The 23,741-nt window shown below is 37.0% G+C and overlaps 1 protein-coding gene across 5 annotated transcripts in view; it reads left to right on the top strand.

Annotated features, from left to right (window-relative positions):
• NEK7 (NIMA related kinase 7) overlaps positions 1-23,741 on the top strand; it is a 114,763-nt gene that overhangs the window by 81,156 nt on the left and 9,866 nt on the right. For all 5 annotated transcript variants that reach the window (XM_077823763.1, XM_077823762.1, XM_077823764.1 and 2 more), the window contains 3 exons: positions 6,347-6,455; positions 8,276-8,383; positions 19,030-19,124. In XM_077823763.1, the coding sequence (XP_077679889.1) occupies positions 6,347-6,455; positions 8,276-8,383; positions 19,030-19,124 (312 nt within the window). The remainder of the gene's footprint in view (positions 1-6,346; positions 6,456-8,275; positions 8,384-19,029; positions 19,125-23,741) is intronic.

The following is a 23,741-nucleotide window of genomic DNA, read 5'->3' on the forward strand; positions in this document are numbered from 1 at the left end:
GTCTATAATACAAGGATTAATTTCTGATGACTCCCTCTCCCATGCCCTGCACACTAAAAATAGTGCCCAAATCGTGCCAGTTCTTCTTCTTCCAAAACACTTCTAAAATCTTATTTTTCCTTTTTGGCCACACAGCCCTCTATCTCCTGTCTTGACTACTGCAATCTCTTCTTTTCCTCCCTGTTGCCCACATCATATTTACTCACTTCTTTAGAAAACACATGTTGCTAAGATTTCCTTAGCTCATCAGTATTTCATCCCACTCTTTTTTTTAAAATCCTTCCTTTGGTTCTCCCTAGGTCTGCTCCCTTCCACTCTCCGTAGGAAAATGGAGAATGGTGGTACCAGGGTCCTTATCCCAGAATCACCTGTAGCTCTGCCTGGTGTTTTTCCAGTAGCAAGGGGGAACAGTCAAGTCTGGCAACTCTTCAGCAGGGGGAGCCTGCTGCCACAGCTAGTTTTTTGGTGCTGAAAAGGGCCCTATGACTGTTCCAGAAATTTGTGAAGCTGGGGTTGGGGCTACAGGAAAAAGGAAGTTGGATCATGAAGTCAGTTACTCAGAAGTTTGTGTTCTGGCCAGGAGTTTTTGCCGAGAGCAATTTGCATCTTTCAGTCCTGCAAAAAGTCCACTCTATCCCTTCAGGAATAAAGTCTAGGGAGATAAGGGGTTCAAGGGCAGAGCCCAGAGGCGCTCTCCCAAAGTGGGAACAGGTCGAGGTGAACTAGGGGGGACTAAGGGTCAAGAAAACCCAAGGAGGAGATAATGGAACAGGAGGGGAGCGAGAAGCTGGGAATGACCATGTCAAAAGTGGTAGATAGATCAAGAAAGGTGAGTATAGAGAATAGGTCCTTAGACTTAGCCAGGAGAAGGCCAAGCCGAGTGCAGTTTCAGTGGAAACCTTATTGCAGGGACTCTAGAGATAATGTGGGGGGAGGCAGGGAGGCAGCAGGAACACAATGTCACAAATCTCATTTTCCTTTTTTATAGATTCATAAATATAAAGACTAGAAGTGACAGTCTTACATAAGACAGGTCAGAGAATTTCATCTAGTGACTCCTTCACTGAGCCCAATAAATTGTGGTTAAACTAAGTCATGTTTTGTTCAGAAAGATATCCGTCTCATTTTAAAGACTTCCAGTAATGCATAGTCTGCCACATTCCTTAAAACTTAACAACTGGCTGGCTAACATCACAAAACTTAATTGTTAATGGGAATCTTCAGTGAGTGCAAGGTTTCTAATGGAACCTTGCAAGGGTCAGTTCTTGGTCTAGTGATATTTAATATTTTTATCAATGGCCTTAAAAGAAATAGAAATCCATTAATAAAGCTTGCAGATGACACAACTGATGGCAGTCAGGGTTTCTGTGAGGTGGGCATGTTTATTTCCAGCATTCATGGAATTGCTGTCAGACTGGAATGGCTGAATGCCACTTATCACTTGATCTGAAGGGCTTTGTAAGCCACTTCAAAACCCACCAGTCAATATTATTCACTGCCCTAGAACTTAATTAACACCAAGTTGGGAAGACCAGTGATGTCTCCAACCCTTACAGAATATCAAATGCACTTACTTAAACATCTGAAAACCAGGAGATTGTTAGGGTACGCATCAGGTCTGCACAACAACCTTAACTCTGCCCCTGGGGGTGGCTAGATCCACAGGAGCTATACTGTAAGTGTGTTTCAGCTAGGCTGTCCTTTAATAAGCAGACATGAGGAATGACTAAATGATGCCACTTCATGTGGTGTGTTGTCCCATTGTATTCTCATTCATCTGCTTATACTCCAACTGTGGCTGATACAAGGATTACTTGTAGCCGATTGCCATAACTCACACTGTGATATGAAGAGAGTTACGTCTGCAGCCAAACGGGTCCTGAATCCCCCATTTCTGTGCTGAGTTATGTCATTTGTACAAGTAGAAGAGCATGATCTATTATTGCTGTGGGGATTTGAAACCATCGTCAGATGTCCCAATCAAGTGTTCCCTCTTGGGCCCTCACTTGCCTAGACGCTTTGAGGGAACCCAGCCCATGGGTCCCCAGGTGCTTAAGTCTCCTGAGTGGAGCACAGCCATTATCCCAGTTTTTAGGGCCTGCCACACAGTCACTGGGCACAGACCCTCTGTCTGGCATCCCCTCCTGAGGCCTAGCCTGTGTTCAGCGTTGACCTCTCAGACTTCCCTGTTTGCTTAAACATGCCCTCACCGAGAGCTCCAGTTGTGAGCCTGATGGTTTCCTGTTCCAACTCTCTCGGGAGACCTGTAGCAAGTTGTGAAGCATATAACACACATACATACTTTGCACTGACATCATTGCTCTTACTTACTCACATGCCACACGAGAGAGTAAAGGTCATTTAGAATACCACAAACATCCTGAACACAATGCTTTAGCCCCTCACTAGCTCACCATTCCCTTGGGGAACCATCTGTGTTCAGGAAGGTAGTCAGGGTACCCTGCCTCATCAGGCCCCCTACATGCTGGGTTGCTTTGCCTTCTTCTTGACCTGAAGAAAAATGATCCCAAAGAACAGAGCCAATAAAGTAGCTTTTGCCATTTTTATAACCTTCCAGTCCCTCAGTCAGATCATCACAGACTACTAGCATGAGACTTTGTAGCCCAGGCAACTTCTCCTGCGATCAATCAGTTCTGGTTGGGAGCCAATCTATTGTTAGCCGCTATTACATTATAGTAGTCTTGCATTTAAGTTAAATTACTCGCTGGTGTTAGACTTTGCTTTGTCCCTACCCCTGTTAGAATTTAATTCCAGCCTGGAGTTGGAAGGACAACTAACCTCACGTGCAAAATGGATTTTTCACCTTGGTAAAGATACATACAGAGAGTTCATAACCTCGTACAGAATTCATAAATTATACAGGCAGATTCCCCAAAAGGTAGCAATAGTCCAATAGCATGTATGACCATACATTACAGGGTACAGGTAATATTCCAGAGGAAATCCTTAGGACAGAGGTCAAGGGATGGTAACATCTAACAACTTTGGAGTGATTTGTGCAGAATAGGTGCAGTGGTTGAGGATAGGCCAGGCATAGCAACCTGGTGTTCAAATTTGCCTTAATGAGGACATGCTCTGACAGTTTCTCCTGTTGTACTATTGTTCCATATCATCTGGAAGGAGACAGTGCTACAATGTCTGTCAGGGATGGGTTGAAAAGGGCAGAATTAAGGTTGTGAAACAGGGCTGGTTTTGTACCTTTACTAGGTATTTCATGCCTTTTGGAGATTTAAGTATAAGTACATTTATTTGTTTGCTTGTTTGTTTGTTTTTTCAAGCTAACATTCTGTAGGGGTACAAGGCATTCCCAGTCAACCTCAACTCTTATTTGTTGATGTTTTGGGGCAGTAAATTCCCTTTGATTTTTGAGGAGGAAGTGGTGGTGGTATGGAATGATTGGGAAAAAAAACTGGAAATAGGCACAAGAAGACATCCTGAGAACACATTACTGCCACTTGGCTACCAGTTGTGCCCTCCATGTGGCCTCCATGCCCCTAATAAGTGCTGCTTGGATTCAATGGCTATACAGCATGTCACTTTGAGCTCCCAGTTACTTTGATATCAGGCTATCTGAAAACTTTCTGGTTTGCAACAAAGTCCAGTCCTGCAGTAAAAGCAAAAATGATTTTTTCTGTCTCAATCAATCCACACTGGGGTCCAACTTCTACACAGAATAACTTTTAAAATACTGCTTTCCCAAAGAGGCAGTGGGTGCGGACACAACCTGAAATCAATTCTGAGGTATTTTTCTTGTCCATGTCCTTTGTACCTTGGCATTTCCTTAGGAGATGGCCAACAGTGCCACCATCAGAACAACTGCATTTTCACATTATAGAGTGTTCAAAAAAAAAAGGAAGAAGGACTAGAAGGAACACCAAACATTAAAACAGGGCTATTGTGCCTCTTCTTTTTCCTTAAATATGCTTAAAAAGATGCCATACAGTGTAAGATACACATAAGAAACTGGATAGTGTTTCATCAACACAGAATAGACGTGTGAAAAGGTAAAGCTGTGAGCAAAAGTTTTTCATTTTTGTTTTGTTTTTTCCTCTCAGCAGAAACCAAAGCTCTTAATAAAACTGTTCCATAAAAGCAGGCTATTTTTTGGAAATTGGTGTCTGTGAAATCAGTTTGCTTTAATATCGCAAGCTTTCATTCGTTGTTTGTTTCTTGGTTCATGGCAGACCAAGGAAACATTAAAAATATGCCAGAAATTAAAAAAACAAGGTGATAACCCCTCAAAATATTATGAAGATTTATTTTAAAAGACTTGAAGTATTTTTAAGTGTAAGCAAGTGAAAATAACATTTTGTTCCTTTATTAAATAAAATGCTTGCTTAAAGAACAGATAGATTTGTTTATGCCATCCTTTTCACATGAGTAATAAATCAAAGTTCACATTTATAACAACTTAATATTAGTGATGACCTCAGAAAGGAGTATGTTAATGTCATGCAAAAGTAACATACTTTAGTTAGGTCAGAATACCCCAAAAGCAATTCACTTTCACATATTTATATGAATGTGGAATGCTTGAATCACTGGAATTCTTAAGCTATTTCTTTAGAATTTTGTGTACAGTGTGCTACAACAGTGTAGCTGGCAAATGAATGAAATGTTAAAAGAAAATTATTTTTTTACAGACGTGTATTATACTTTTAAAGGGTTTTTTATGGATAAGATGCAAAAAAACTGCATACTTTGTTTTGTGAATTTTTCATCCTTGCTTGTACTTAAAGTTCAGTTTATTTAAGAACATTTTGAAGATTTTTTTTATTGTACATAGTTATATGATAATTTTCAGAATTCATTTTGAATCAAGGAAGTATGCTTTCATGTACGTATACTTACATAGTATTGTGTATTTGTTTATAAATGAAAAGAAACCTGGTCTCCATCTTCCCGTTGACATCAAACAATCCTCTGATATGCAAATTCAGCTCTGGGGAGAACAGATACACAGTGTTTGTTTGGATTGAATCCAAATCTGAATGAAAGTTATAGTTAAAGAACTGATTTTAAAGCATTGGCTCGTTTGAATAAAAACTTATATTGACATAGTCTTGAACTAAACTTACTATTTTTGGTGAAATTTTATGATTTCCTTTATTTCCAGTATATTTTGCTATTGCTATTTTAATAATACCGGTCTCTCTGACATTATGTTGTTGCGTTAGGATGCAGCCTATCTACAGAGTCAGTTTTTCTGCCTTTTTTTTTTTTAAAGACACTAAACAAAATATCGCTGCTTCCTTACAGCACTGATAACTGATCTGTACATGATCTTTCTGTCAAGTGTAATGCGGATACTATATGTATTTTATTGACATAATTTGTAAGGTTTTGTTTTTAATAGTAGAGGATCTGATTACTGAATGATTGTTAGGATCCCTTAAAAGATTTTTCTAATTTGCTTGCCCTTCTTATCAAACTAAGTATGTAATATATGTCTCAAGTATAGATAGACAAACAGCAGACTTCTGGGGAAGTTTTCATTTAAGCCTACCCACCTCTGGCAGCAAAGTTTTTAAAATTGTCAAACTTTCATGTTCTAGAATTGGCTATTATGGGTTCTCAATATGCAGTTATGGAGAACTCGGCAGCTATTTGCCATCCTTGAATACAGTATTTGAAAGAGATGAACATTGTTGAATTTTACCTGGTGTAGCCGTTTAACTGGAAAAAAGTTGAACAGGAGAGGCAAATTGACTGACTGAAGTATTTTAAATTCTTAGACCTACACAATTCCTGTGTTCCCAATTTTACATACTCTATGGCTTCTAAAATTGAGTTACATAATTTTGACAGCTTATGAATGTGTATGTTGGTATTTGTTTTCTTCGTTCTAGGCTCATGAGAATAAAAGCCTATAGAAATTAATTTTGGTGGTGAAAACTTCTTTATTTTGAGAATTCCTTTAGTAACTTTTCCTTACTGCTGGCTTTTATCCATTATATGGCAGATTGATTCTGTACTACAACATTCCACCCCCATTTCCCTCCACTGAGGCTTTTTTTCCTCTGAAAAATGTAACTTTGTTAAATAAACATTATATGAACTTTTCTTAGGACTGTGGATTTATTTTAAACAGCTTAACGTTCAGTATAGTGTTGTATTTGTTGATTAATGTCAGCACATCCTGTGCTGGTGTATTATATGTTACTATTTCAGGGAGAAGTTGAACTTCCATATTTGGAAATAGCCCTAGAAACTTTTGCTCAAATTAAGTGAGCTCTGTCTTAATAGCTTTTAATTAAGAGTTTACCTGTTTTCTCAGTTAATTCTGTAATAGGTTTTCAATACTTCTCTGTTTTCTTTTATAAAGCATTTTAAGAAACAGAAGAGGTTGATTCCTGAAAGGACAGTTTGGAAGTACTTTGTTCAGCTGTGCAGTGCATTGGAACATATGCATTCTCGTCGTGTCATGCATAGAGGTAACATAGGATCATAGATATTGCATCTTTAACAAGTATTAAATATATGAGAGAACTTGGGAGGTTCAATGCAAATGATACCAAATAACATATTAAAAGAGTCAATTTCGACAAGTAGCTAACACAATGTGTGTGTTATTGCAGTATTTTATAAGTAACTTTAAAAATAGAAAGGATTTCTTTTTAAAAGATATATGATACTCCGGGGGAATTCTGCACCAAAAAATTAAAAATTCTGCCCACAATATTTTAAAATTCTGCATATTTTATTTGTCAAAACAACACAATATAATCACTCCAGTTTCAATTATTTTGGAAATTTATTTCAAAATACCTGTCAGCAAGTATGTCTATAGCAATAGAGACAACAAAAAAGATTCAGGAAATGTTTTTTGACAAATAGATTCCTTACTAGGCATACTAATACTGAACTTTGAGTAATAATTCATTTAAACTACAATCCAGAAATGTATTTCACACACCCCTCAGAAGCAGTGCAAAGTCTTTGGGGAGTCAGGGGTAATAGAGGAGCTGAGAGGGAAGTAATTGATGGGAAGGAGCCTGGGAGTGAACCTGGAGGGCTGTTGGGTATGGGTGGGAGAAGTATGGAACAGGGGTTTTGTTGGTTGGGGGAGGAATTGTTAGGGAGTTGGGGAGCCTTCCCCATGCTGACCCCTAGCCTCTCCCATTCAGTCAGGAACATCTGCACCTGTCCCCATGTGTCCCTGCACTCCTGTCCTTTCCATGTCCTGCACCCCCACTCAGCCACCCCTCCTTCCCTGTCCCTGCACCCTACTCCCCCCTGAATCCATGTGGCCCTGCACCCCCACTCACCCACCCACCTCCCCTTGTCCACATGTGGCCCTGCATCCCCCTCCTATTCAGCCCCTGGCTCAATGCCGTCACATCACTAGCTCCCACCCCAGTCTGTCTTCCCACCACTAGCCCTTCTGAACTTCACCTCTGTCTAAGTCCTCCCATGCACCCTTCAATAGATAAACCACACTTGGACCCATCAGTCCCTAGTTACCAGCCACCCCTGCAAATTGCTGTTCTTGTGATCCTATTAAACACACATGCATGGATGAAAGGCCAAAAGCCTGAAAAAGTAAGTGTGTGGAAAGGAGGAGGTGAAAGTTCTCACATGGTAAGCATGCGTTATAGGGAACCTTAAGTAAGTTAAATGGTAGTGTATTGAATAGTAGCATTTTCCATGTTTCCAACAAAAGTTAAAATCATGCAGATCAGGATTTTTTTAAAGAAGGGTGCCTATTGTTATGTTCATACATAAACTTGACCTGATTTTCAAAAGTTCTGCTTTTGAACTGTTGAGCTGTTGTTCTTGATCTCAGCGACAGCTGAGGGTACTTGACAATTAAAAAAAAAAAGCAGGTCAAACTTATTTAGGAGACTAGTGTCAGGTACCTTTTTAAAATGCTGCTGTTGTCTCCAAAGGGCAGGGTTAAGACTTAAATAGTTTATGTAACAATAGGTATTATCAGCATGTGCATATTTTGTAGTTTTAGAGCTAAAACTGTTTTATGTGTTGCTTTTTTTATTTGTTGTTTTTCATTGCTCAGTTTTTGTTTCTATAGTGAAATCAGCCCAACCAGTAAAAGTAACTTGAGTTATAGCCACAAAAGTTAATTAGAATTTTTAAAATCCCGAATTCACATTTTATTAAATGCTTAAAAGATTTTCTAAACATACTGTCATTTGATTTGATTAACATTATACAAAATTACAAGACTCATTACATGTATTATTGATGGTGCAGTAGGGTTCATTGATAACACTGCAAAATGTTTTTCTCTTCATAGATATAAAGCCAGCTAATGTGTTCATTACAGCTACAGGAGTAGTAAAGCTTGGAGACCTTGGACTTGGACGATTTTTCAGTTCCAAAACTACAGCTGCACATTCTTTAGGTAAGAATATCATGCAAAATGATTTTGTTGCAAGATAAGATAAAATTTTATTCATGTAGACTTAATTTCTTTATATTGTGTTAACCCAACTGATTTTGTTTTGTTGTTTTTTTTTTTAATAAAGTTGTTAGTCCCCTGGTCAAACCGTATTAAGCTGTAATGATACCTGTTTCACACTCAGTTTCCTGTTGCTTTGCCCTCGGACTACTTAATAAAAGATGTCTGTTTAGAACAAATCGGTACCTATTGTAAACAGAGCATTTTATCGAAGTGTAATAAAAAGTAAGACTAAAGAATGAATTTCAACAGGGTTAAAGACTGTGCTGACCCTTTAATCAGCTGAGGAAAAAATACTATAATCGGGTATGCAAAATGAATTTATAAATGGAATGTGGAACATTTGTTGGTGACATGCACTTTGAGGAGATATGAAATGTAAAAGGTTCGATATTGCTAAATTAGATTTTGCTCATATTCTAACAGAACAAAAACAAATATCATGACATTTTAAAGCCAGATAAGTACATCTTCCTGTTTAAAAAGATTAGATACCAAAATTAGACTGATACATTGTCACTTGACAAAATATGGTTACATAGTATTTAGCCAATTTGGGAGAGCTGCATATGGAGCACAGATATTCTGTTACCTAATCTGGTTCCTGTAAACACAATGCAAAATAGCAAAAAAAAATTACCTTTCTTAAATATAATTTACAAATTAAAGTATATCATGTTTTGATACTTATTCCCTGTGAAGACATAATAGGGTTTTTATTTAGCATGATGACCTGCACCCCAGCCTCCAATTTGTAGTGTCCAGGGAGAATGGGATGGGCAGATCAGGATTTAGAATTTTGAATAGCAAACATTCTTTTAAAAAAAAAAAAAGAATGTGGGAGAATATTTTTTGAGTTCTAAGAGTACAAAAGAACATCTAAAAACACCCAATTCTTTTTTGTATGGGAATTGGATCAGTCATAAAGAGTAGCATTATATTCACCATACCAAAAGCATTTGCAGAAAATTCACATCTTTTGGGTATCATTTGAGGAGATTATTTAAAATCTAAAGAAATGGAATAGACTTCTTGAGAAAATGATACCAAGGGAGACACAGAGATTCTCTGTTTTTAAAGTGTTGAGGGATAGTCTACAAATGGTTAAATCTAAATATAAGTACCGTAAAGAGGAATAGTTCTCAGTAGGTAATCTATATTTAGAAAGGGAAGTTGTTGTGGGAACAGATAACTAATTGATAGATTGTATTAGGGGATGGTTCTGTTTACTCTGGGGGGAAAAGGAAGTTAAATATATTGGTTAAATTATATATATGTGCTTGAAGCTGTGTGTGGAGGGGTGCATGTTACAAATCCAAAATCTTAATAAATTAGGGGTTCAAAATCCTTCAGAATCTCAGTTAATCAAATCTTAAACAACATTATACAAAATGAATGGGAATCTCCACTTAGATGTTGTTGGCCATCTAAACTGAGAATTGCTTTAAAACTTTTTAAACCTATACTGTAAAAATATCTGTCTGCTCATGACTGCCTAATCCCAAGAAAGCAGATTATTTCTCATTGACTGTGAAGGTAGAGGTTGTTCTAGGATACCCAATGGAATTTTGCAGGATTGCTTAGTAGGATATCTAGTTGTAGTTCATGTTCTGGAGCAAGTCAGAAAAAGAACTTGTGTTTATCTCATTAATGGCCTAATGCACTATTCACTGAATTCAATAGACCCCTTGCCATTGACTTCAAAGGGCATTGCAGCAGCCTTAAAACCACTCAAGAGAACGGCCAAGGCTATAAGACCCATGACAAAAAATTTATTCAGATTAATAGTATCCAAGAGCTCAGGGAGCTTTAGGTAATTGCTGGATTTTAAAGAGCCAAAACAAGTGTATTATAAACTCTCATTTCAGAAAGCAGACTTTACACTCTATAATTTTGGCAGTATAATCAGCCAAGTCCCTGTCATCCAGGAAACCTTTGGGACACTCATCTACACATTCCAGTTTTTCCTTTTTATTATAGATTCCTGCTATAAGCAGAAACTGCCACATATTAACACCAACAATAATTACAGGGGAAAAACTGAGATTAAGTGAGTCCATGTCACCCCATATAAAAAACAAAAATAGTGGGGCATCTTCTTTTTACCAGGCTTCCTCTCTCTTGACTTTGGATATAATTTAAAAAACTCCAAGTCAAGATTAGGTAATATACTATTTTATTTAAAAATATTGTTGTTTGCCTGCTATAATATGCCAGTGGCCAGTTGAGGCAATATTGCAGCATTCTTCCACGTTACTTGTCCTGGCTTAGGCCCTGCTAATGTCTGTAAATAAAATACAGTACATAAAACAGCAATGTGAACAGGCTGTAGTGGGAACCAACATTCTTGTACTCTATTTGTGGGAGCCAAAAAGTCCTGATCTACAATGTTCAGTAAAAAGGGAGCATGCAGAGGAGGCAAAAGTCAGTGATGGAGGGAGAAGAGCTGGCCTATTCCTTTGAGTTATAAATCAAAAAGGTAGGAAAGACAAACAGTTGTTTCAACTCTTTTTTTTTTTTTAGGTTCACCATGGGGGAGTGGTTGCAAGGTGCTTGGAAACTGAGCTAGGTGGTTAAAAAAAAAAAAAATCTTCAAGTCCTCTTTTAGAAACCTAAGAATCAGCAGGAAAGGGAGAAGAGAGCAAAAAAGGTGTTTTTTCAACTGGGGTGCTGGGTTTTGTTGCAGGGTAGGGAGTTGCTTCTTTTTTCTTTCCATAATTTAAACTCAGCCTGGGGGAGAAAATTTTGTGGCTGATTTATAAACTCATAAAAGTAAGACCGTACATTGTAAACACTGATATCAACTTTATAACATCTACTAAGCACTGATTTATCATAATCACTTTCCTAATATCCTTAATACAATACTCTTTTGTTATTTCTGAATTTCATTTCTCTTGGTACTTCTGTTACTAGTTTCCCCAAACTACCCTTTCTTGAAAGTGGCCTTTCTTTTGGCTATTTCCCGCTCCAACCCTCCTACACACACAAAGATTAGTGAACTAAAAACTTTGTCCAATCACCAATCTATGTCTTCATCTAGAGATTTTTTTTTAACTACACCAGCAGAGTATATTCAGGTTTTCACATATATAAAGAAATATACTAAAATTCTCCTTAACTATATATAACTTCTAAATTTAAATGGTATTGCTTTTAATTGCAACTTAAAAAAAAAAACCTATTCAAACGTCAAAATAAATGTAAGGATTTTAAAGCAAATTTCAATAGTTAAAGTGGTCTGGCTAGGCTTAGATAATGGCATTATTAATTGTGTAGCCTTATCAAACAAGTAGGGGTTTCTGTTGTGTGTGTATTTAACTTTTGAGATTCTTCCTTTTTAAAACAAACAAAACCACTGAGTCAATCTCCCTTTTGGTAGAAGGCTGGTCATAATACCCGCTGAAGTTAGAATGCACTGCACCTGGGTTGGTTAGAAGGGTATTTCAGAACAATATAAGATACACTTCCCTCATTTTTTTCTTTCCACCAACCTTTCCAGAGCTAAATGCCTTTCCTCCATAGCACACCTTATGGCCTTTATTAGAAGCAAGGATCAGCCTGAGTTTTCATTCTCAGCATGCCAGTACATGGCTCTACGGGTGCCAGCCTGTAGTCATGTTGTAGTTCCAAATCAGATTTATATATGTGACTATTCCCTTTGCCTACACTTCTAAGTTAAATCTACTAATGGTGTTAGTGGTAGCCGTAGAGTTCAGGAATGTAGGTTAGAATTCAATAGAAAAGCAATAGAGCACTTCACTTCTTCAGTGAAACTTTGCTAGGTTGCTGCTTTGTTCCTGCTAGGCAGCGGAATATCTCACAACCTCCACATACATGGCCAGAGAGCGCTTTCTGGGGGCAGGGAGGAAGGTCAGAAAGGCCCCCAAACCCTGCAAAACGCTCTAGATGCACTGAAAGCACAGGGCCGTCTGCATTTTCTAGTGATGCCACATTGGCTTGAGCACCCCCTGACTTTCATCCCCATGGCATCATAGTGCCAATGGAGCTATGCTGTCAGGGTTCCAACCTACATCTGGATGGTTATACAAAATGAACATGGGCCATAGACAAGATAATGCAGCTACCCTTGACCCTGTTCCTCCTCCTTACACATTGCTCTCTGGCCCTGTGATGGATCCTCTGTGGGTCCAGGAGTTGGGAAGACAATGCTGCAGTGAAGGCATGCACACATCCCTTTCTGATGTGGGCAGGGCCAGATGGCATGCATGCATATGATACTTCAAACTAGCCCATAATTTGGCAGAACTAACTATCTCAGTTTATGGATGAGGCTAGTGACTGGCAGTGCTTTGAATTCACCTCATTCTGAGGAGGAGCAATTTTGAACTACTTTAAATGTTTAGCAAAATAAAATAAAAAATGTGATGCTATTCTTTGATCTACAGAGTACACATGTTCAACTAAGGCAAAAGACTCAATGCTATTTTGAGAGCACAAATGCCAACCAATCCAAAAGATTCATAAAGTCCAGGAGGGATCATGGGGTTCTAGTATACCTAGTCTATGCTATTTTGTTCTCCGTAGATTCTTATACCACACTCATCACTGTAGCATCTGACCATCTTCTAGTAGTGTATTTATTAAGGAAAGTGACTAACACCTGTCACATGTTTTGTTCTCTCATCCTCTTCGTAGCCAAATCTTAGAACCACCACTCCATCCTTATTTTCCTTGACCTGTCAGCCACCTTTGACTCTTTCACTTGTGCTCTTCTCTTGAAATATTGGCCTCTCTTGGCTTCTCTGACCCTGTCGTTTCCTGGTGTTTCTCCTACCTCTCTAATTGCTCCTTCAGCATATCCTTTGCAGGATCCTTCTCCTTCTCCTCTCCCCCAGCTTTCTGTCAGGGCTCTACAGGGCTCTATTCTTGGTCTTCTCTTCTCCCTCTACATCTTATCTCTGGGTAATCTCATCTGCAAATATAAATTCAACTACCGTCTCTACCCAGACCTCTCTCCTTCTGTCCAAACTAAAATCTCAGCCTGTCTCTCACGTCTTGTGGAAGTCTAGCTGTCAGCTCAAGCTATATATGACTAAAAGAAAGCTTTTAATCTCGCCTACCTCCCAACCAACCCTCCCTACTACCTCTTTTCTTGATCACTTTGGACAGTACCACCTTCCCACCTGTCACTCAGGCCCATAACTTAGTTGTCAGCTTCAACACCTCTCTGTACATCCTCACATCCAGGCTATGTCTAAACTTACAGATTTTGTCTGAATCTCTAAGATAAACAGTCTTTCCTACCATCCACGCAGCTAAAATTCTTTCATCCAGGATCTCATTATCTTGCATCTCGATTACTGCAGTATCCTTCTCTTTGGCCTTGACCAAACAATCTTGCCCTGCTTATATCCATACAGAATACAACTGCAAAGATCCTTTTTCTAACCTGTAACTTTGTCACCCCTCTTTTTGCATTCCTTCATTAGCTCCACCTTCTGTATCACATGAAACATAAGCTAATTATCATCTCTTTCAGAGCCCTCCTGGCTTGTCCTCACCTGACCTACCATCTCTTACTTGTTACTGAGATATCAACTCCTGCCTCCAACTGGCCCATGATGCAGCCTCCATCACTGTCTTGTTAAATTTTCAAACAGGATTCATTGTGCTTTCTCTCTTACTGCTCTGATACTTGGGAGAATCTCCTAGTTAACATCCTCAAAGCTACCTTGTTATCCTCCTACAAATCCTTCCTTAAGTGCTCCTTTGCCATGATGCCTACAAAAGTCTTGATAATGATTAAGCCTCTGGTGTGCTGAAAGCTCTGTCTATCATGGTGACTAACATTATATCATTGTTTCCTGGTACTCCTCCATCTGTCTGTCTCTAGCCATCTGCTGCCTCTTGTCTTATACTTAGATTGTAAGCTCCTTGTGGGAGGGACCATCTTTTTGTTCTGTTTGTACAGCGCTTAGCACAGTGGGGTACTGGTCCATGGCTAGGGCTCATAAGTGCTGTGATAATAACTGCAACCTTGAACTTGATTTGAAATACTTTGGGAAGCCATTGTATGGAGTGAAGGACGCATTTGACGTGCGTATGGTTGCCTTTGTTGCAGAGGAGAAACACTGCTGCTTTCTGTTCTAGTTAGTTTTGTAAGTTGCACAGGCATATCATGTTGCTGTAGTCCAATTGAGAGGTGGAGTGAATAACTGAGGCAAGGTCATCATCTGGTGGGATGGAGTCTTACAGCCAACTAGAGATGATGGAAAGTGTTAATTACAGATGCTGCTGTGTGAGAGCTCAGTGTCCGCGAGGAATCTGAGCTCTCACACAGAAAAAAAAAGTCCTAAAAAAAAAAAAAGTCCTAAACCATGGTCTGAATTGACCAGTTGTGGGTGTGTCTCTTCAACCAAAGGAGACGGAACCGTGGCTGCAAAATTTTAAAATACTGTCCTCTTCCCTCCAGCATTATCTCTGTCTTACTCAGGTTCAGGTTCAGCCAGCTGAATAGAGTATATAGAAATTGTTCCATTTGTTAATTTCCCTCATTTTTTAAAAATGATGCTTTTTTCCCAGTCTGAATTTGTCTAGCTTCAACTTCCAGTCATTAGATCTTGTTATACTTCTGTCTGCTAAATTGAAGTGCCCTCTTACCAGATTTCTGTTCCCCATGTATGTATTTATGGACTTTAATTGTCACTCCTTAATCTTCTCTTTTAATAAGCTAAATAGATTGAGTTCCCTGAGTCTGTTGTTATAATACACGTTTTCCAATCCTCTAATTATTCTCATGGCTCTTCTCTGAAGCCTTTTCGGTTTTACAACATCCTTTATGAGTTGTGCACAGCAGAACTGGACACACTATTCAGTAGCGATTGCACCAGAATCAAATACAGAGATAAAATAACCTGTGTACTCCTACTCAAAATTCCCATTTATGCATCCAAGAATTTCTTTAGCCCTTTTGGACAGAGGTTTGGAGCTCAAGCTCAGCTGATTAGCCACCATAACCCTCAAATTGTTTTCAGGTACTGCTTCCCAGGATAGAATCCCTCATCCTAAGCATGACCTATAGTCTTTGTTCCTAGATGTATGACTTTACATTTGGCTGTGTTTAAATCTATATTGTTTAGTTGAGCCCAGCTTTGCAAGTGATCCAGATTGCTCTGTGCCAGTGACCTGTCGTCGTCACTATTTACCACTACCCCAGTCTTTATGTCCTCTACAAACATTATCAGTAATAATTTTGTTAGCTTCTAGTTCATTGACAAAAATGTTAAATAGCATAGGGTCAAGATCTGATATTGTGGGATGCCAGAAGAAACACACCCACTTAATGATGATTCTCTGTTTATAGTTATGTTTTGAGATCTTTCAGTTATTGAGATTTTAATCTTTTGTGTGTGTCAGAATGTAGTGTGGAATGAAGTCAAATTCCTTATAGAAATCTATTACCTTTATCAGCCAAACTGACGATCTTATCAAAAATAAATATCGAGTTAGTTTGACAAATCTGTTTCCCAGAAATCCATGTTCATGGGCATTATATTACCCTCTTAATTCTTCATTAATTCAGTCCAATATCAGCCATTCCATTATTATTTAATAGTAATAGACCTTACTAAAAAGAATTTCCCAATTTTAAAGCTGCGTTAACTAAATAGAGCAGTAAACTTACGGATTTTATAATTTTTCAAATATTAATCTACTTTACGTATTAGATCTTTCTTTTCTAGCATCCCACTCCCTCTTTCTGTTGGTGAAGAAAATAATGTTTCTTCGTAGTGTTATTCATGATGAAAACATCTTTTAAATACAAAAACAATGATTTAGGAAAATAACATGTTTTAATTAAATCTGTTATTTGTTTACTAGCAGTACACTAGAAGAATCTCAGTATTCTTATGTTTTAGAATATGCTGTAATGCCTTTAGTGTTTAAAGTATCAAAATAATGTATCTGTTTTCTGTTTGTATCATGCTACAAGCTGATTTTAAAGGGATATAACTATTTTCGACATCTTTAGGTGGTTTCTGAGAATTCAGTGAGGAAGAATTTATACTATAATAATATCTTGGCTTTGTTTCACTTCTTGGTCATTGGAGGCTTCAGTTTGTATTGCAGTTAAAGTGTTATACTAGGCTAAACTCTGTAAAATGCTAGCATTTGTTCTTCTTTTTCCCTATCATCAATCTTTCACACTCATATCAAACCACTAATGTATCAGCAGATTTCCCAGAGCTACTGGTTAAAATTACCTTTGCTTTTGGTAAACTATGAACCTTCAAACCTCAGTGTTTTCAGCTGCCCCCTGCGGATTCTGTGAAGCCTCTTTCTGGCACATTTCTCACTGCCAGTTACTTGTTTTATGTTTTAGAGCAACAAAAGCTGTAGATCTGTAACCTGTTAAGAGCCAGATTACTATTAAACTTGTTTTTCAATGTTAAATGAATTGTGCCAACAGAAAGTGCATCAGAACACTAAATCATGATGTTTATTAAGAGGTGCAAAGAGTGAAAGTTTTGAAGGCATTGTTTTCTCTGGAAATCTTGAGTTCAGATACAATTTAACAGTTGTACAAAAAGGATAATAAAAGTATGAAATGTGCTGTGGTATATCAAGCCAAATTGTTGTGTAATTACAAGTTTTAGTTTCCTTTTCTCACCGCTTTTTTTAAATTGGCAAATTTACATGGTATGTTGGAATAAAAAACAATGTCAAACGCATAAGCCATCTGTAAGTATAGATGGCATTATGTCATATGCAGTACTTAGGTTGTCAGAATACCATCATTAAACTTACGTACTGTAAAAATATTGTTCTTGGGAAGTTAGGGTGGAATAACAGTCTAAAAGTTTAAATAAACCATTCTTTTCCCTTCTACTTATTCTTCTGGCTGTGTTATTGAATTTAGTGTTTGTAAAACTTCCCCCCACCATCAACCCTCCCATTCATAGGAAAGAGACCATCCCTTCTTGACCGTCCTTGGTTGTGAGTAAATATAAACATCCTGAGAGGATAGACGGTTTTCTCTCAGTAATCTGTCATTTTGAGATGCTCTTTTCTACCCCAACCCACCTTTCTTTAAACTCTTGATTCACAATTGTGATGATTCTGCACTCAGGCCAATGCTGAGAGATAATTTGTGGAGTTTGAGCTGATGCCCTCCTTTTCCGGAAAGTGAGGATGTCTCTTTTTAAACATTTGCAGGACCAAATCCTCCTTGTGATACAATATAGGACCCACATGTCTCTGCATATCCAAGAAAAGATTTTGTTCTGAGCCTCCATTGATCTAGAGTGTAGTTACCAGTGCGGTTCCCTAAGTTAAATTTCCATCCTAGACAAAACTATAAATTACCAGCAGGCATGGGCTGACTGTGATGGTATGGTACTAATATCTCTAATTTTGAGAATTAGAATTTTCACCCTTGGAAATCCTAGAAATATCTTACTCTGTTACTGAAAAGTGTGATAATACATTGGTGAGTCCTCATCCCTTACAAAAAACGTAGTACATTATGATGAGAACAACAAAACAAAAAAGCACACTTTTGGGAATAATTAAACAAAAATATGGATCAAATGGCTTTTTCTATAGAAGCGAAACATCTTGCCTTTTAAATATAAAGGCAAATCTTGGTTATCCTAACTTGTGATATTTGCTCTGCTGCCAAAATTCATATAGAGAATTTATCTCAACCTCTAGTTCTGAAAGGCAAAAGTAAATGAGAATTATTTTTTTTAAGGATTTAGACTCAATAAAACGGAATGGGGTTGTAATCTTTTAGTTTTTAAAAAACTAATGTTGCCATTTATTAGTTAATGTACTGATCTAAATATTCTTCTAATTTATAAGATATTTAGCTTAAAGTAAATTCAATATTTATTAGATTCAGCTCATTCCTATTCAGTACACATTGCTTACCAAGAATAACTACTTGGCCATTCCCAACAAAATTAGATAAAAAAATGAGTAAATGTCTTTGTCTTCAGTTGTCAAAATTTGAATTTATTAATTTACTGTTGTTCCAAAAAAAAAAAAAAAAAAATTGCAGCGGAGTTGAGAATAAAGTTGGGAATAAGTTGATAAACCAAAAATTTCCACTGGCTTTATTTTTTTGCAACTTTGTTTTTGGTTAATACCCATCAGTCAACACTGAGCTTTAAAATATTTTTAAAAAGAAGAAATAATTTATTGAAGATTTAAAGTTTTAGAGAATTCTTCTAAATCTCTTTTCAGAGAGTTCAGTTTGGAATTTTTTTGATTGCTTCAAACAAAAAACAAAAACCACTTTAAAAGTGTTTTACTGTTTTTTTTCGATTACAGAAAAATTAGTGATAATTCAAAATAAAACATCTTCATTAAAATAGTAACATTTTCAGAGCTAATATGTTTATACATGTATGTTTGTATGTGTGATTTCAACTGCTACATATGCATCTTCACATTAAAAAAATTGTATTTTATTGTTATGCATGACTTTATATTTATTATCATGCATGATCTATATATAAGATAAGAATACTTTTGCACCCTAAATATTACAGTATTTACAATGGTATAGATTTCAGGATAGCAATATTTTTCATTTAAAAATACTTCTGTGTTTATTGCAGTGGGTACGCCTTATTACATGTCTCCGGAGAGAATACATGAAAATGGATACAACTTCAAATCTGACATCTGGTCTCTAGGCTGTCTGCTATATGAGGTAACATTGATAAATCCAGTAAGCTTAATACATTGATGTGCTTTTGGATTATTAGATGTATCAGTATCTGTTCTAGGATTCATCTCTATATTTTGCTTCTTAACGAGATAGCCATTTAGTGAGAAGCTGCTTTTAAGCCAAATATAAGTATAGATGGCATTATTTTTATATTTAGCTATGTGAGCTTTTCAGTAATTTCAAAATGTTATGATTGACCTGATCAAGACTTGCTTTTCAGTGAATTTTCTAAAGACATTGATAGTAATTTGTTGAAGATTTTAGGCTTAGTTCGGTAAGGATCATAGTCTTGAATGTCTAATGTGAAGCGCATTTTTTTTCTAAATTTCTCTAAATGTTTTAACTGGCTTTAACAAAATATAACTATGAAAACAATGCATATATGCATTCAGCATATGTAATAGAACTGATTGAAAGTATGTGGTTAATGAAAAACAATTAAAGTATATTTTTTAACTCAAGTTTCATTTGTTTGCGGTTATCTGAAATCTGACTAACAATAAAAAAAATGAGACTACAGGGCACACATATTCATCACTTCTTGGTTTAATTTTTATGAGCATAGCTTTTGAAGCAGCAGTTAAAAAAAGATTGGCTTATCTTCAGTTTTCTTTGCTTGCAATTATGGAACTCTGATACATTTGTTAATCTCTACAATATAGACATAAATTAGTTTTATGTATACATACCTGTATCTAACATTAAGCAATGAAAAAGTAGACGTATGGCAAACTTCCTACAAAATTAATGAGTTTTGCCTTAAGAAAGGCATGCAAGATTGGCCCCTAAATTACACTACAAAATATGAGGATGTAGCTATCTTTTTACAGATCTACAGAATATAAACTTGTGTTAAATAATATTTTGAACAGGTACCTTTCCCGCTATGTAACACAGTGATATCTATTTGAAGTCCAAAGTCACCCCCTTCTTGGAGTTCAGCTTTATTGATAAAGAAATGAACAATAAAAGAACAAAGTTCAGCTGAATACTTCTTTCTAGGCATAGTGGCATCTAGGGTTTCTCCCTTTGGATTCCTTTACCTACACTTAAATTGTCTCTCTATATATCCAGGTGAGGTAATAAGTCATCTGCTCCATTGAGGGTATGTCTGCACTTCAATTAAAAACCCGCGGCTGGCCCATGCCAGCTGACTCGGGTTTGCAGGGTTTGGGCTGCACACTGTTTATTTGCAGAGTTGATGTTTGGGCTTGAGCTGGAGCCTGGGCTTTATGACCCTGTGAGGTGGGAGGGTCCCAGAGTTCAGGCTGCTACCTCAGCCGGAACATCTACACTGCAGTTAAGCAGCCCCTCTTGAGTCAGCTGGCATGAGCCACCTGCGGATGTCTAACTATTGTGTACGCATACCCTGAGTCAGCAAAACTCACGTAACATTTTCCAGGAAGATCAGCGCCAGCTAATAAGGTGGGTGGTTTCAGGCAGCCCTAACAGCCAATAGCACATAAGGGTGAATTGCCTTCAGTTTTTTTATATTAAGCATCACACACACTCACTCACTCACTCACTCACTCACTCATATTAAAACAGTGCCATAAATGTGGATATCTTTATATATGCAAATTATATTTCTGCCCCAAAGAACTTGCAGTTCTGCACGCAGTTGTTACTGTCAGTGATGGGGACTATTCACAGTAGTAAGTACTACATCTGGTAGCAAATGTTTGCAGGATTGGCCCTAATCTGGGACTTGATTTTGCACAGGGATCCCCTAGCACCGATATCTGTGCTCTTACATTGTTCCATTTTTGAAATGGATGGGATTCACACAAGAACAAATAGAAACATTAATCTCATTTCAGGATGAGGGCCTTGAGGAGAATGGCTTGATTTTGATGTCATTAATTGTTGGTTTGTTTTTTTTTAAATTTGGGACTATGTTTACATGGAAACAATAAATGAAACATTCAGTAAGCAGTTAGTGCATAAAATATTTCATGTGTTTTTACAGTTAATTTATAATCTAGAAAAAAATCTAAAATTATCAGATAGGAGGAAGCATGACTTGCAGTTCACAAGAATTATTTTCTGAGCTTGTCATTTTGGTCTTGTGTACAGTACATTAAATACAGTGTGTGAATTTGGAGTATTTATTTTTTGGGGGGCTACTTTGAAGTAATTACTTCGAAGTAATTTTAGAAGAACTTAATAGAATAGACAGCAGAGCATGTCTTACAGAAACAGCATCTGTATCGCCATCTTTTATGACCAAATAAATACCTACTTGAATATTTTTCCTCAGATGATTTTTAGAATTTCCATATGGCAATAAATTATTTTCAGTAGCTTGAAAAGTTTTACCTGGATGGTACTTAAATATGACCTTTAGAGAACAGAACAGTTATATTATTTCCTATATTCAAATGTATTATATAATTGCACTATATCAAAAAATCTTCAAAATATATTTCTAATTGTTAGGCTTTTGAGGCTTTATTTACTTTATTGTTAATTCTGCAACATGATAGACATTGCTTTTTTGCTGGTCCTTTGCATGTATCATTGAAATATTAGGCATTGTAAACGCATGTTAGAACATGTAAATAATTATTTTTGTTCATTGTTTTTGAAGGGGTGTGTATGGTGTGGGGAGGGGAGGAGAATGGCGGAAGGTCTTGAGATTCTTTCAAGTTATGGACTAATAATTGGCTTTCTCGAATTTGAGTATCAATGCAGTTTTCCCTCTAAGCAGATTTCCCCAAATCAAATCCATTTAGTTGGTTTTACAAGATAAAACAGGAGACTCAGAGACCTAAAAAGAGTTTAATAACTGTTGCATGCTATCTTTTCAGTTCTGCAGTTTTCCTTCTTTTATAAGGGGTGCTGACCCACTTTTAGGCTTGTTGCATGTGCTAATTAAATCACTCATCAAAATAAAGCCATACAGTCTTAAAGGTAACTAAATCTCGTTCCCTCTGTCTCTGTGATAGATGTTTTGTGTATCATTTGCATTTTAAAGTGTTTATTGTATTAATTTCATGGTTAATGCTAACACAGTTTTTGAAATTTCTCCAATTTAGTTGCGTGAAAATTCTGGCATTCATGACCTCTCAATAAAGGTCTAATTGACATTCTATTAAACCTCCTTTCAGTTATGTTTTGATTTGATTTTAATATTTAAATTGTAGGAAATTAGTTAGATTCTAGTTAATATTGCATTATATTATTTTGTATCCTATCCTACTAATAGGTTTACTGTTTAATTATAAATATTAATACTGCATAGCTACTAAGGTTTTTTAGACTCTGAAAATTAGACTTTAAAATATTCCTGAAACCTCAAAAACACTACCACTGCAGTTTTAATTGATATGCAACAAAGTAGACTTTACTAATTAAAATCAAGATGCTGTGCTTTTGCTACATGGACCTTTACATGGAAAAGTAGGTTTTACACATTTCCTTTTATTGTTCAGCGCAGCAATTGCATCCTTACAGGGTTGTAGGTTGGTGGCTTACAGTTCAAAAAAAAAGAGAGCTGCCACCAGCCCTGAAGACAGACAGTGGGCTTTCGTCCCTCAGCCACCCCCAGAATACTAATCAGGAAAGTCAGACCCTGGAGGTCAGGGAGCAAGTCAATCATTCTAGCGATCGTCTCAGTGTGGAGGATCAAATTAGCCTGAAAAATTCAGCTGCTGGGAGGAGAGGGCGAGCAGCTGTCAGGGGCAGCAGCGAGATGCACTAATGAACCAGATGAATAGTGCAAAAGCTTGAAAATAAAAACAGGACAGTTGACATTTTTCATCTGTCAAAGCAGGAGATGCATGAAAATATAGTATTCCTGTTTTAACTCCTTAGGGGACATTTGGATTTTTTTTAACACTGCAGCATTCAAACAAAAGTACTTTTTAATGAACAGCTAGTATACAAAAATGAGTATCTGTGCATTTATTTAGAATTTCTGTATGTGTATGGATTCTATGGTTGATTTTTGTTCTTTAAGCCTGCATTTTTAACATTATTTTAAAGATAAAATATGTTGTCATGTAAATCCAGGAATTACCATTATAAGAGTAGTACATTTCTAGAATTATTTTTCTTGGGTGCAGTCTTACATTTGTCTTGGAAGTGTTAAAAACAGTATTTTTATTTCAGGTTTATATGAAATTAATATACAAAACTAGATTAGCTTTTATATAAAATATAATGAAAGTATATCAGATTAATTTTTTCTCATATTTCTTTTCATGTTCGTTCCCCATAATATCAGTAATCAACAGTGCTTAGGCCATGAAAGAGTTAAAGTTATATCTGGAGGACCATAAGACGGATGAGAGCCATTTTCAGCTTGTCCTGTCCCTGCTGAAGCTCACTGAGTAGCACAGCATGGACTAGCGTGTTTCACACACACTCTGCACGTCTGGGGAATGTACACATTGTCCTTCCAAAATCAAACTTATTAGCACATGTAGAAAAGGGTGACTGACTTTGGGGCAGCATTGTGCTCAGAACAGCATTCGTGCTGCTACGGTTCAAAGATTTAGAAGATTTTGAACAGAATGCAAAGATTTTAAATGAATTTTTAAGTTAGTAAACCCGCAAACCACAGTATTTGTCTGCGCTTTAAATGTCAAGTTACAG

Source organism: Eretmochelys imbricata, chromosome 8 (genome assembly GCF_965152235.1).
Source record: "Eretmochelys imbricata isolate rEreImb1 chromosome 8, rEreImb1.hap1, whole genome shotgun sequence".
Lineage (NCBI taxonomy): Eukaryota > Metazoa > Chordata > Testudines > Cheloniidae > Eretmochelys > Eretmochelys imbricata.